This window comes from Melanerpes formicivorus, unplaced genomic scaffold (assembly GCF_026170545.1).
Source record: "Melanerpes formicivorus ecotype bairdi unplaced genomic scaffold, bMelFor1.0.p_v2 SCAF_82, whole genome shotgun sequence".
Classification (NCBI taxonomy): Eukaryota; Metazoa; Chordata; class Aves; order Piciformes; family Picidae; genus Melanerpes; species Melanerpes formicivorus.
The window spans coordinates 957,044-970,843 of record NW_027142434.1 but is presented as its reverse complement, the minus strand read 5'-3'; the positions used below and the strand labels follow the sequence as shown (position 1 = coordinate 970,843).

The following is a 13,800-nucleotide window of genomic DNA, read 5'->3' as shown; positions in this document are numbered from 1 at the left end:
TGTTGGACTGTGCCCATCTGTCCAGCCTGGCAAGTGCCAGCTGACCACAGCCCTGCCCTCACTGCAGCACAGCTGTGGCTGAAGGACATGGCAGAAGCTACATTCTTTGTGTGTTTTGGAGAGGACAACTCTGCTGCATGAATTAAGGGCAGAAAGGAAGAGGATGATGCAAGAACTGTTTGAGTTCTCTCAAGCTGCTGAAGGAACACATTTAATTGCTGAAAACTGTGCATACATTTAGCAAGGAGAAAGGAATAATTCATGACAACTCCAAGCCTGCCAAGCCACCCAACATCCAGCCACAGCAGACAAAATCTAACAGCTCTAATGAGTAAACAACACAATCACAGACTGGCTTCAGTTGGAAGGGACCTTTGAAGATCATAGAATCATAGAACAGAGTCACAGAATGGTCCAGGCCAGAAGAGACCTCCAAAGCTCAGCCAGGCCAACCCCCTGCACTCAGCAGGGACATCCTCCTCTAGGTCAGGTTGCCCAGGGCCCTGCCAAGCCTTACCATGAGTATCTTCAGGGGTAGGCCTCAACCACCTCCTGGGCAACCTGTTCCAGTGTTCCACCACTGATATCCACTCTCAATCTGCCCTTCTCCCCTTTGAAGCCATTGCCCCTGGGCCTGTCCCTGCAGGCCTTTGCAAACAGTCTCTCTCCATCCTTCCTGTAGCCCCTTCAGGTACTGGCAGGCTGCTGTTAGGTCTCCCTGGAGCCTTCTTTTCTCCAGGCTGAGCACCTCCAGCTCCTGTGCTGAGGACTCCAGACCTGGACCCAGCACTACAAGGGGGGGGTCTGACCAAAGCAGAGCAGAGGGGTAGCATCCCCTCCAACATACTGGAAGAGCCTCCTCTTGTCAGAGAGTGTTTCACCCAAACTGCTGGACCCATGTTTCCCCAGCCCTGCTCATCTGTTCCCATCTGCAGCATTATCTCAGGAAGAGAGAAACAGGATGGGGACTGCAAGAGCCACTGCAGCAGCAACAGGGCTGATGCTCTGCACAGAGCATGGAGATCAGACTTTCAGAAGCAAATGAGTCAGAGGAAGGGACAGAAAAGAGGAAAAAGTGGTATTGCAGGAGAGAGGTCCATGTGCTCAGCAGGACAGAGCTGCCAGCCAGGGGTCAGAGAGTGTCAGCAACCACCAACCGCAGGCAGCCCACAGCACTGCCCCCAGAAACCTGCACAGGCTCTGCTGTATTAGAACTGCCTTTAGGCTTGGTCCTTGTGAGCTCTAGACTTCACCTCTGAAAGCAAACACCTGACTTCATCTCAAGAGCAGACACACCAAGGCCCCCAGCCTTGCACAGCCTCTGCCAGGAGCAGCAGGCCCTGGCCGGGGCTGGCTCCGCTCCCACGCCGCTACGGAGGCCACGCAGCAGCTCGGTGCAGCTGGCTCGGAGCAGCAGGTGCCCAGGCAGCTCCCACAGAGGATGCTGTGGGTTGTGTGAGCTCCTGCACATTAACATCAGTGGGAGGAAGTGAAAAAAACAGGAGAGTTTCTCCTGACAGAAAATGGCCAAGCAGGAGAGGCAAGTGAAAGCATGGCAGAGAGAGGAAAGGCAGAGAGCAGTGCCAGGCTGAGGGGTCAGCAGCTCTGCTGCCTGCCTTTGTGCCCTCAGCTGAAACCAAGCCTCCCACTGGGAAAACAGAAACTAAAGAAGAATAAAATAGCTTCTCTTCCATCTAGCAACAGAAGACAGAAGACCCTTGGAGGCACACAGCCCTCCCTGACCAGGAAGCCTTGCAAACCAGCAAGCGGATTCCTAAAGGCTGAGGTTTCAACAGCAGCTGAGGCAGAAACAGCTCCCAGGGCCTCAGGAGCACAGCAGGGCTGGGAAATGGCTGTTGATCAACACAGAATCATACAATGGGCTGGGCTGAAGGCAGCTCCAAAGGTCATCCAGGCCAACCCTCTCTGCACTCAGCAGGGACATCCTCCACTGGGTCAGGCTGCCCAGAGCCCTCTCCAGCCTCACCTGGAATACCTCCAGGCATGGCCCCAACCCCCTCCCTGGGCAACCTGCTGCAGTGTTCCAGCAGCCTCCTGGGGCAGAACTTGTTCCTCACATCCAATCTCAATCTGCTCTGAAGCCATTGCCCCTGGGCCTGTCCCTGCAGGCCTTTGGAACAGACTCTGCATCCTTCCTGTAGCCCCTTCAGGGGGCTCCACCTAGGAGCAGCAGAAGTCTGTGTGAAGGGTGGGAATTACTCTGAACCTTCTTTACTCCTGGACTTCCTGGTTCAGTCTATGCCAAGGACACTCACTGCCATCTCTGCAGGCCTCTCCCAGCCAGCAGAGCCCTTTTGGTAAGGCTAAGCTTCTGTCCAGCATGTACCAGAAGCTCATCCCCCACACTGTGATCTCCTGTGACCACCAGCTCATTACAGTCTGAGAAGATGGTTGCTCATCACAGCCAAATGGTGGCAGACAGCAAGTTAAAAGCCCCTCAGCTGAAGGAGCAGCTCCTCTGGCAGGCAAAGGACACAGCAGGAACATTCACAAGGCCTCCAGGATGTCAAAAGATGGGGAACAAAACAAACAGGGATGCAAGTCCCTGGTCGAGATGCCTGTGGGTAGTAATTCACACACAAGCTAACCATTCAGGTTCCCTTGCTGGCACAGGCTGCCCAGGGAGGCTGTGGCTGCCTCCTCCCTGGAGGTGCTCAGGACCAGGCTGGATGAGGCCTTGAGCAAGCTGTGCTGGTGGGAGGTGCCCTGCCCGTGGCAGGGGGCTGGAATTGGATGACCTTCATGATCCCTTTCAGCCTAAGCCATTCCAGGATTCTACTTACAGGCACAGAACTGTTCCTGTTGGAAAAGCCCTCTCAGATCATGAGTCCAACCATCACCCCAACCCCACCATGGCCACTAGACCATCTCCTGAAGTGCCATGGCCACACTGCCCTTCAGCACCCTCCTGGGCAAGAACAACCCCTCCTGTGTACCCACTGTAGCCAGCAGGCTCTAGAGCTGCTCACTGTGCTCCAGTTAACACTAAGGGGTCCCAGAGAACCCACTCACACAAACACCTTCAGCAGAGAGGTGCACACACAAACCTTTGGCCATGTGATGCCACTCAGGAGCTCAAAGCCTTAGTTTGGAAGAGACCAGACCCAGAGTTACTGGCCCAGGAGTGTGCACTGTCTGAGCACCACAGGAGCAGGCCTGGCTGCCCCACATGCAGCTGCACCCAAACCACACCAACAGCTGGACAGGGCAGCTGGGCAGAACAGGCACTGGCAGAAGGCTCTGGGCATCCCAGTCCATGCAGGGGACATGAATGCCTCTGAGCACACAGCCTGGCTGAAGAGCCACACTGATGGTCACTACAACACAACCAAGGCACCAGTAGGAACCAGCCCACCAAGAGGTTCACTACAGCTGCCCTAAGATCTGTGCAGCCCAGGGCTTCAGGGTGAGGATCAAATGCAGACAGCCCAGGGGAGAGCTGCCTTGAGTATGCCTGAAGGAGCTGCTGCTGTCTGACTGAAGAGCTTCCTCAATCCATGCTACCTGCTCACCTCTGGGCAGCTCCACAGGGTCTCACCAGCTGCCCCTGGGCTCCATGGTGTGTGCCCAGCAGGGACAGCTGGCAAAGTAACTCCTGCAGCCAGTTTGACAGAGACTGAAGCCACAAAGAAGCAGTTAAGGCTACACACAGAGCTGGGTTTAAGGTATGGAACAGTCATAGGCAGAAACTACCTGGCTTTGGCAGAAGAGTCACAGAATCACAGCAAACATCTGGTTGGCAGAGACCTCCAGGCTCCCCCAGCCCAACCTCCACCCAGCACTGCAGGCTCAGCACCAAACCATGGCCCTCAGCACCAGGGCCACAGTGCTTGAACACCCCCAGGGCTGGTGACTGCAGCACTGCCCTGGGCAGCCTCTGCCAGTGGCTGAGATCCCTTCCAGGGCAGAAATATTTCCTCATGTCCAGCGTGAGCCTGCCCTGGGGCAGCTTGGAACCATTGCCTCTGTTTCTGTTGCTTGACACCAAGGAGCAGAGGCTGCCCCCTCCTTGCTCCAACCTCCCTGCAGGGAGCTGTAGAGAGCAGTGAGGCCTCCCTCAGCCTCCTCTTCTCCAGCCTGAACACCCCCAGCTCCCTCACAGCCCCTCCTCACAGCCCAGGGGCTCCAGGCCCCTCTCCAGCCTGGCTGCCCTGCTCTGGACAGGCTCCAGCCCCTCAATGTCCTTCCTGGACTGAGAGGCCTAGAACTGGACACAGTACTTGAGATGTGGCCTCCCCAGTGCTGAGCCCAGGGGGATGATCAGCTCCTGGCCCTGCAGCCACAGTGGCTGCTCCAAGCCAGGAGGCCACTGGCTGGCTCTTGCAAGCACTATCAGCCACAGATAAAGAGTTCAACAAAGCAGTGAGTGAGTGCAAGCCCAGGAGCAGCCTGGCTGCTTGAGGAGCTCCTCTCAACAGGCTCATGGAAATGTCACAGGAAGGCACCAACCCATCTCAGACTGACAGCTGTCAGCCTGGATAGCTTCATCTTCTCCACAAACAAACCTCACAGATGTTTGGACTCCCAGGCAAGCTCTGCACAGCCACACATTAAAATGCACACCTCCACAGGAAGCATCTGGGGAAGCACCAGACCCTCAGAACACAGGGAAGAGAGCCAAAGAGAATCTCAGCTGGAATCCTTCCCCAAAGAGGGGACTGCAAACCAACCTCAGCCTGAGGACAACGTTGGCAAGGAGGGAAAAACCCAAGAGTCAACTCTGGGTGTGGAAAGTGAGCCCAAGGCAAGGTGCTCCTGGGGCTTCTCTCAGCTCCTGGAGGCACATCTCTGCCACACATGGGAGGGCAATGTCTGAACAGCTTTGGGGACAGGAGGCAAGATAACAAAGTTAGCCTTATCCACAGAGATCTTCCAGGGGTGCAGCCTCTGGGGGGGCTGCTGTGGAACAAGTGGCAGAGGCCATGGCACGAGGGGGCCTGGGGAGTGCCCCCTCAGAAGCACCAGGAGCTCCTCTGAGGAGCTTCTCTCCTCTGGAAGAGTTCACTCCTGAGAGAAGCACCAAGGTGCACATCAGCTGTGTGTGCTTGCATGTCCAAGCAGGTGTGGCACCTTGGCAACTGGCTTCCAGCTTGGAGATCTTCCCCTGGGCAGTTGCAGCTCGCAGACATGAAAGCAAAGCCGGGGGTCACAGGACACTGCAGCTTCCAAACAGACCAAGCACCCCAAACCAAGGAGGAGCCCCAGCTTTCAAACCTAAAAGGATTCAAAGCTCTCAAAGAAATGCCTTCAGGAAATGATGCTGCTCCCATTGCTCAGCATGGATGTGTCTGAGACAAGGCAAAGTGCTCTGGATGCAGCAGATTCCCCAGCAGGAAGATTTTTAGCTACAGAATCAGTGGCCAGGTTGGAAGGGGCCTCAGAGCTCATCCACTCCAACCTCCCTGCCCAGGCAGAGACACCTCTCAGCTAGACTTGGTAGCTCAAGGCCTCATCCAGCCTCGCCCTGAACACCCCCAGGCAGGAGGCAGCCACAGCCTCCCTGGGCAGCCTGGGCCAGAGCCTCAGCAGCCTCATACTGAAGAGCTTCCTCCTCAGCTCCACTCTAACCCTGCTCTGCCTCAGCTCCAAACCCTTCCTCCTTGTCCATATTCTGCATGCTCCCCTTGCAAACCACTCCAACCCACACAAGTTAGGTTATTTTTTGAGCTGTCTCATCATGGAGCTAAATAAAAACTCTTCCATTCAAACCTTTCTTGACTTAGGCAAAAACCCTCCCCCATTTCTGCAGCTCTCAGTAAAAGGTTGGTGCTGATTCCTGTGGACAGGGACAGGTCTGTAACAGGATTAGGGCTCTGACAGTATCACAGTCTCACAGTGTCACTAAGGTTGGAAGAGACCTTGAGGATCATCGAGTCCAAGCTGTCACCACAGACCTCATGACCAAACCATAGCTCCAAGTGCCACATCCAATCCCCTCTGGAACACCTCCAGGGATGGGGACTCCACCACCTCCCTGGGCAGCACATCCCAAGGGCCAACAACTCTCTCTGGGAAGAACTTTCTCCTCACCTCCAGCCTAAACCTCCCCTGGCACAGCTTGAGACTGTGGCCTCTTGTTCTGGTGCTGGCTGCCTGGGAGAAGAGCCCAACCCCCACCTGGCTCCAACCTCCCTGCAGGTAGTTGCAGAGAGCAAGAAGGTCTCCCCTGAGCCTCCTCTTCTGCAGGCTAAGCAACCCCAGCTCCCTCAGCCTCTCCTCCCAGGGCTGTGCTCCAGACCCCTCCCCAGCTCTGTTGCCCTTCTCTGGACACCTTCCAGCAGCTCAACCTCTTTCCTGACCTGAGGAGCCCAGAACTGGACACAGGACTCCAGGTGTGGCCTAACCAATGCAGAGTCCAGGGGCACAAGGACTTCCCTGCTCCTGCTGGCCACACTCTGCCTGCTGCAGGCCAGGATGCCCTTGGCCTTCTTGGCCCCCTGGGCACACTGCTGCCTCCTGTTCAGGCAGCTGTCGATCAGCACCCCCAGCTCCCTCTCTCTTTGGCAGCTCTCAGCCACTCTGCCCCCAGCCTGGAGCTCTGCCTGGGGTTGCTGTGGCCAAAGTGCAGCCCCTGGCACTGGGACTTGTTGAATGCCATCCTGTTGGCCTCTGCCCAGCTGTGCAGCCTGGCAAGGTCCCTCTGCAGAGCCCTTCTGGCCTCTCACTGACCAACCTCTGCTCCCAGCTTGCTGTCAGCTGCAAACTTGCTGCTGACTGACTCCATCCCCTCCTCCAGATCATCAATGAAGATGTTAAAGAGCACAGGGCCCAGCACTGCTCCCTGGGGCACAGCACTGGTGCCTGGCTGCCAGCTGGCTGTGGCACCATTCACCACCACTCTCTAGGCTCAGCCTCCAGCCAGTTCCTAACCCAGCACAGAGTGTTGTGGTCCAAGCCACGGGCTGACAGCTTGGACAGCAGTTTGCTTAAAGAAGGTCAAGACTCCTCTCTTTGACAGATCATGGCAAGGGTGTTTCAGACAAATAAAACTGGATGCTGGCAAGGGCAGCCTGTGGTCTTGCAGATAAATGAGTGCTTGCACTCTCAGCCAGCCCTGGTGTTTGCTTTAATGGCCAAGTCTAAGCAGGAAGGATGAAGATTCAAGCTGGAAGAGAAAGTCACAGGACCACAGTGTTACCCTGCAACAGCCATGGAGCATTCTTGCACCTGGGCACCCTTGGGGAGGGGAGGGTGAGGCACTGCCACAAACTGCCCTGCTGGGCTACAGCCCCTCAGCAAAGCAGTGCAAGTGATGCAGAGCACACCTGCTCTGGCAGAGGGGGGCCTGCAGGGACCTGCTGTCTTTAGCACAGCACTACTGTGGCAGCAAGTCTGGGAGTCCATTAGCATGAGGCTTCTGTAAACTGCAGAGAGAAAATAGGAGGAGTAGTCAAAGCAGACAGGAAGAGGTTAGAATCATAGAATGGTTTGGGTTGGAGAGGAGCTCCAAAGGTCATCCAGGCCAAAGGTCATCCAGGCCAAAGGTCATCCCCAGGTCACCTTGAGGAGCTAAATTCTGCAAACTCTACTTTTGGTGAGAAGTTGGCCTATGGCCTGCTGAGTTGCTTGCATCAACAGCACAGAGTGCACCTTGCCACCTGCATGCCAGAAAGCATCAAATGCAGTCTGTGGAAAGACTCCAGCAAGGGAAAAAGCCCAGCAGCCTGGCTGCTGAATTCCAGCACACAGAATGAAACAGGCTGGAAAAGACCTCAGAGCTCATCCAGTCCAACCTCTCACCCAGCACCATCTGATCAACTCAACCATGGCACCAAGGGCCTCAGCCAGGCTCTTCCTAAACACCTCCAGGGATGGGGACTCCACCACCTCCCTGGGCAGCACATCCCCAGGGCCAATCTCTCTTGCTGGGAAGAATTTCTTCCTCACCTCCAGCCTGAACCTCCCCTGGCACAGCTTGAGACTGTGTCCTCTTGTTCTGGTGCTGGCTGCCTGGGAGAAGAGCCCAACCCCCACCTGGCTCCAACCTCCCTGCAGGGAGTTGCAGAGAGCAAGAAGGTCTCCCCTGAGCCTCCTCTTCTGCAGGCTAAGCAACCCCAGCTCCCTCAGCCTCTCCTCCCAGGGCTGTGCCCCAGACCCCTCCCCAGCTTTGTTGCCCTTCTCTGGACACCTTCCAGCAGCTCAACCTCTTTCCTGACCTGAGGGGCCCAGAGCTGGACACAGTACCCAAGGTGCTGCAGGCAGCTCCAGCACAGCTTACCAAGAGGCTGGCTCCAGACTGGAAGAGGTTGTAGGGGTAGAGGATGCGCTCGTAGTGGGCGCGGATGTGCGAGCCCACGGCCTTGCCCGGCGCGAAGCCCATCCGCGTGGCGATCCTCGTCCACTTCCTCTCCTTGCAGACCACATCGAATCCTCCTTCCTCTGCAACTAGCTGAAAGGGGGAAACAAAGGGCTGAGCTATCTACTGCTGCCATGACCAGCACTGCTGCTTTGAAGGGCAAGGCCCCACCGCCACTGCTGAGGCAAATCAGAGGAGCAGAGACTGACCCAAGGAAATGAAGCACAGGAAGCACAGAAGCTGCTGGAAGGCTGTAAGTGGAATACCTCTAACAGGACAGGAACTGCAGACTGGTTAAATTGCTCTACAACCAAGTCAGCAGCTGGGTTAGATGTCCAGACAGTCATTCAGCCTGCTCTGGAGAGCTGGGCTGGCTGCAGTGTGTCATGCCCCCAGCTCTGTATCCCAGCACAGCACAATCCGCTGCCCTCGCTGGCACAAGCACTGTGAACCAGGCTCAAAAGCAACCACATGAAAACTACCCCAGGCACAAAGAGAAAGGAGAGAACACAGGCTTGGGGCCAGTGAATCCCAGCCCTTCCCAGCAGGATACACCAACACCTCTGGAAGTTTGCCAAGCTTCACCCTACAAGCCCCTGGATTTCTTCTCCCATATTTCCAGAGGGAAAATGTTTCCCTCACTGCTGCCACGGCTCAGAAGCCTTCTCCAGTGAAGCCTGAGGTTTGTTCTTGACCAGTTTGTGCCCAGTCTTAAGGGAAAGCTGGAAGTGTCATTGGATGTCCCAGCTCAGATGGAGCCCCCCACTGCCTTTGTTACCATTTGGTCACATCAGCTCTGCTGGATTGCACAAAGCAACATCCCCAAAGCTCCCTTGAGCCCCTGGGATCCCAGCACAGCAGCTGGAGCTCTTTAGGACAAGTGCCTCCCCTTTCAGCAGCCTTACTCTGTTAAGCTGAAACAAATCCAAGATCTTCCTCTCCACATGGGGAATCTTCAGTGTGCATCCCTGAAGCTCCCAGAACTTGGCAATCTGGTCCAGAAAGTTCAGCTTCACACGAGTTTGGGCCTGAAAGAAACCAACCCACAAACAACAAATGAACTGCAGCCTGAATGCAGGTGGAGAGGTGGAGCTCCTGCACCACACTGCTTACAGCACAGCAGCCCCAGCTGCCTGCCTGGCTTCCTCCTCTGCAAGAGCAATTCTGCAGTGGTCATACACAAACCCCAAAGCCTTCCAAGCAGCCCCCTAGGGCTCCCCCAAGTCTTTATCTTTTCATGGAAACACAGAGTGGCTCAGCTTGGAAGGGACCTCAGAGCTCACCTGCCCCAACCCCCCTGCCATGGCCAGGGACACCTCTCAACTAGACTTAGTTGCTCAAGGCCTCATCCAGCCAGGCCCTGAACACCCCCAGGGAGGGGACATCCACAGCCTCCCTGCTCCAGAGTCTCACCAGCTTCATACTGAAGAACTTCTTCTTGAGACCCAGTGTAAACCTACTCTCCTTCATCTCCCAACCATTCCCCCTTGCTCTGGCTCTGCTCACCCTGGCACTTCACAGAACCACACCAGGAACTTAGTAGCATAAGGAGAAAACTCAGGCAGGCAAAGAGTCACCTTCAGTCCAGCTCATACCAGCAGTGAGCTAAGGGCTGTGGGTAATAGGTCACAGAGGATTTCCTTCCCCTCCATTCTGCCCTCCTGAGGCCACAGCTGGAATATTGTGCCAAGTTCTGGGCCCCTCAGGTCAAGAAACTCAGGGAACTGCTTGAGAGGGTCCAGTCCAGAGCTGCTGCAGGCAGTGGAACATCTCCCTGTGAGCACAGCTGAGGCAGCTGGGGCTGGGAGCTGGGAGCAGAGCAGCCTGAGGGCTGCCCTCAGGGCTGGGGATAAAGCTGTGCAGGGCTGGGGCCAGGCTCTGCTCAGGGATGGCCAAGCACAGCACAAGGGGCACTGGGGGCAAGCTGGAGCAGAGCAGCTGCCAGGGGAATAGGAGGGGAAACTTTGCCCCTGGGAGGCTGCTGGAGCCTGGAGCAGGCTGCCCAGAGAGGCTGTGGAGTCTCCTCTGGAGCCTTTCCAGCCCCCCCTGGATGTGTTCTGTGTGCCCTGCCCTGGGTGCCCTGCTCTGGCAGGGGCTGGGACTGGATGAGCTCCAGAGGTCCCTTCCAGCCCCTCACCCTCTGTGGCTCTGTAAGCAGGGCTGCTCACCACTCCCTCCCTCCCTCCTGAATTCATGCAGGCAGTGAATGGAAGTTGCTTGTGAACAGCAAATTTCCACCAGCTGAATGCAGGGGCTGTAATTGTTGCTTCCCAGAGGCTGTTATTTTTGTGGCACTCTGGAGATGTCTCATCTCTTCTGCTTTTCAAAGATGCTGCACATGTGCAAAATGCAGGCACAGATCTGTGGCACTTGAGAAGTTGAGTTTAACCACTTCTAAGCCTCCCTCTGAGGAAAAGGCCTGAGCTGTGCTCCTTCCATGAGCACTAACTTCACTTTTTGGGCTTGCAATGCTGTTAACTAGGTGCTGAGACAGGCAGGTGTCTGTGCTAACTAAAAACTGATGTTTCAAGGCCCTGAGTGCTGTCAGCTCAAGCCAAGCACAGCTCAGGGTCAGTCTAGGGGAAAACAAAGAGTCAACACTGGGAGCAGGAGGGATGCTCAGCTTTCCAGCTTACCTCTAGCTCATTGAGCCTCTGGATCCTCGGTGTGAAGTGAAGCTTATCCACATCACAGGCAAAGGGAGGCTGCCAGTCCTGGGGAAAGAGAAGAGCTTCATCAACAGACCAGGAAAGTGCAGGGAGCTTCTCTGCTTGCCACTCAAAAGCACGGGAGAAGTGTCCACAGCCTCCACACCCTGCTCAGCCCTAAGCAGCACAGCACCTTGGCTGCACCCCAGCCTGCCAGCCATCACACCCCACCACTGCTCCAGCCATGCTCAGCTCCCCTCTCCTTCCAAACTGCTCTGTGTGGAACAGGCCTAGGAAGCAGGAAGGATGAGATGTGTTGAGTGAGCTTCATTGTCTACCCTGTAAAAATGTCCCTGTGCCCTTCAAAGAGGTAATGAAGCCAGGGAAGCAATGAGAGTGGGGAGCAGGACCTGCACCCTGGCCAGGCCATCTTCCCCTCCCCACAGAATCAGAGTATCACAGTATCAGTCAGGGTTGGAAGGGACCACAAGGATCAGCCAGCCCCAACCCCCCTGCCATGGGCAGGGACACCCCACACTAGATCAGCCTGGCCACAGCCTCAGCCAGCCTGGCCTTAAACACCTCCAGGGACAGGGCCCCAACCACCTCCCTGCACAACCCATTCCAGGGCTTCACCACTCTCATGGGGAAGAACTTCCTCCTCCCCTCCAGCCTGAATCTCCCCACCTCCAGCTTCATTCCATTCCCCCCAGTCCTATCACTGCCTGAGATCCTGAGCAGTCCCAGAATCCCAGAACAGTCCAGGCTGGAAGGGAGCTCCAAAGCTCATCCAGTCCATGCCCTGTAGCCAGCAGGGACATCCCTAACTAGATAAGGTTGCCCAGAGCCCTGTCCAGCCTCACCTTGAAGATCTCCAGGGATGGAGCCTCAAGCACCTGGGCAACCTGCTGCAGTGTTCCAGCAGCCTCATGGTGAAGAACTTCTTCCTGATAGCAAATCTCAATCTGCCCTTCTCCACTTTGAAGCTATTGCCCCTGGTCCTGTCCCTGTAGGCCTTTGAGAACAGCCTCTCTCCATCCTTCCTGTAGCCCCTTCAGGTCCTGGCAGGCTGCTATTAATCTCCCTGAGACTTCTCCTCTCCAGGCTGAACAGCCCCAGCTCTCTCAGCCTGGCCTCACAGCAGAGCTGTTCCAACCCCCTGAGCATTCTCATGGCCTCCTCTGGACCTTCTCCACCAGGTCCAGGTCCTTCTTGTACTGAGGGCTCCAGACCTGGACACAGTACTCCAGGTGAGGTCTGACCAGAGCAGAGTGAAGTGGCAGCACCACTCCCCTGGATCTTCTGGCCACACATCCTTTGATGCAGCCCAGGTTGTGATTTGCCTTCTGGGCTGCAGGCTCACACTGCCTGCCCATGTGCAGCTTCTGCCCCACCAGCAGCCCCAAATCCTTTCCCACAGGGCTGCTTTCTAACCCCTCCTCTCCCAGCCTGTACTGATGGTGGGGACTGCTCCAGCCCAGGTGCAGGACCTGCACTGGCTCTGGCTGAACTCCCGAGGCTGCCCATGCTGCCAGCTGAAGGTGCTGCACAGCCTCACAACAAACAGCAGCTGCAGCAGAAAGAGACACAAGAACTTCTTTTCTTGATGCCTGGCCTGCAAGCACTCAGCACCAGCTGGAACAGGCCCAGTTGGAAAGGATTCTGATTATTGCTTTGCCAAAATACCTGCAAGTGGGAGTGTTATTTATAAACACAGCCACAAAGCAGCTTTATCTCTCAGATCTCTGACATCCAAGCCATGCAGTTGCTTTGGCAGTGCACAGCTCCACTGAACCCAATCAGATCTGAGTTCAACCTGACAGTCATGTAGTGCATAGAAAGCTATCTTCTTACCACTAATTGCAGAAGGAAGAGAACACACAGGAGAGCTGCTGATGCTGGAGTGAGACAAGAGCCTTCTGCTAGGCCAAGAGCCTTTGCTGGGTGCCTGTGGTGTGAGGCAGCCAAGGCAGAGCAGCACCACCAGCAGGGTATCTGTGCTTTTAGCAGACATCCCCAACATGGAAACCAGGGTCAAAAGCAACCAAAAGGTAACTGCTCCACAAATCCTTCAAGTGCAAGCACTGAGGCTCAGCTCTGCACCATGCCAAGCCCATCCTGTCACCACAGCAAGCCCAAAGCCACTGGAGAGAGGCAAGAGCATGGGAGAGCTGCAGAGCACTGAGGGACAGCAGCTGGGCATTCTATCCATCAACCACACATCAACCACTGCAGACCTCTGAAGCTCTCTGATCCTTCAAGGCATTCTGATCCTCCAGTAATCAAAGTCTGGAGAGAAGGCTGAGAGGGATCTGATCAATGTCTATCAATAGCTGAGGGCTGGGGGTCAGGAGGGAGGGACAGGGACAGCCTCTGCTCACTGTGCCCTGGGATAGGACAAGAGGCAATGGATGGAAACTGCAGCACAGGAGGTTGCAGCTCAGCCTGAGGAGGAACTTCTGCACTGGGAGGCTCCCAGAGGCCTGCAGCAGGCTGCCCAGAGAGGTTGTGGAGTCTCCTGCTCTGGAGCCTTTCCAGCCCTGTCTGGATGTGTTCCTGTGTGCCCTGTGCTGGATTCTCTGCTCCTGCTCTGGCAGGGGCTTGGACTGGAAGAGCTCCAGAGGTCCCTTCCAAGCCCTGACATCTGTGATCCTGTAACTGGAAGTCAGGGGACAAGAGAGGGATCGAGATGACCAATTCTCAGGAGGCTGCTCAGTGCCCAGGCTGTGGGAGATGCTTCTCCATCACTTTGGGTTTCAGCACAGGGCTATGGCTTGGGGATCTCTGCCACAGCACCAGAGACAAGGGCAGCAGCAAAGCAAATCTCTGACATTC

General features: G+C 55.9%; 1 protein-coding gene across 2 annotated transcripts in view; it reads right to left on the bottom strand.

The window, feature by feature from the left end:
* Positions 1 to 13,800, bottom strand: part of KDM5B (lysine demethylase 5B) — a 78,018-nt gene that overhangs the window by 50,609 nt on the left and 13,609 nt on the right. For both annotated transcript variants that reach the window (XM_068164718.1, XM_068164719.1), the window contains exons 2-4: positions 10,954 to 11,031; positions 9,223 to 9,345; positions 8,240 to 8,410 (exon numbers count right to left, since the gene is read on the bottom strand). In XM_068164718.1, coding sequence (XP_068020819.1) covers positions 8,240 to 8,410; positions 9,223 to 9,345; positions 10,954 to 11,031 — 372 coding nt within the window. The remainder of the gene's footprint in view (positions 1 to 8,239; positions 8,411 to 9,222; positions 9,346 to 10,953; positions 11,032 to 13,800) is intronic.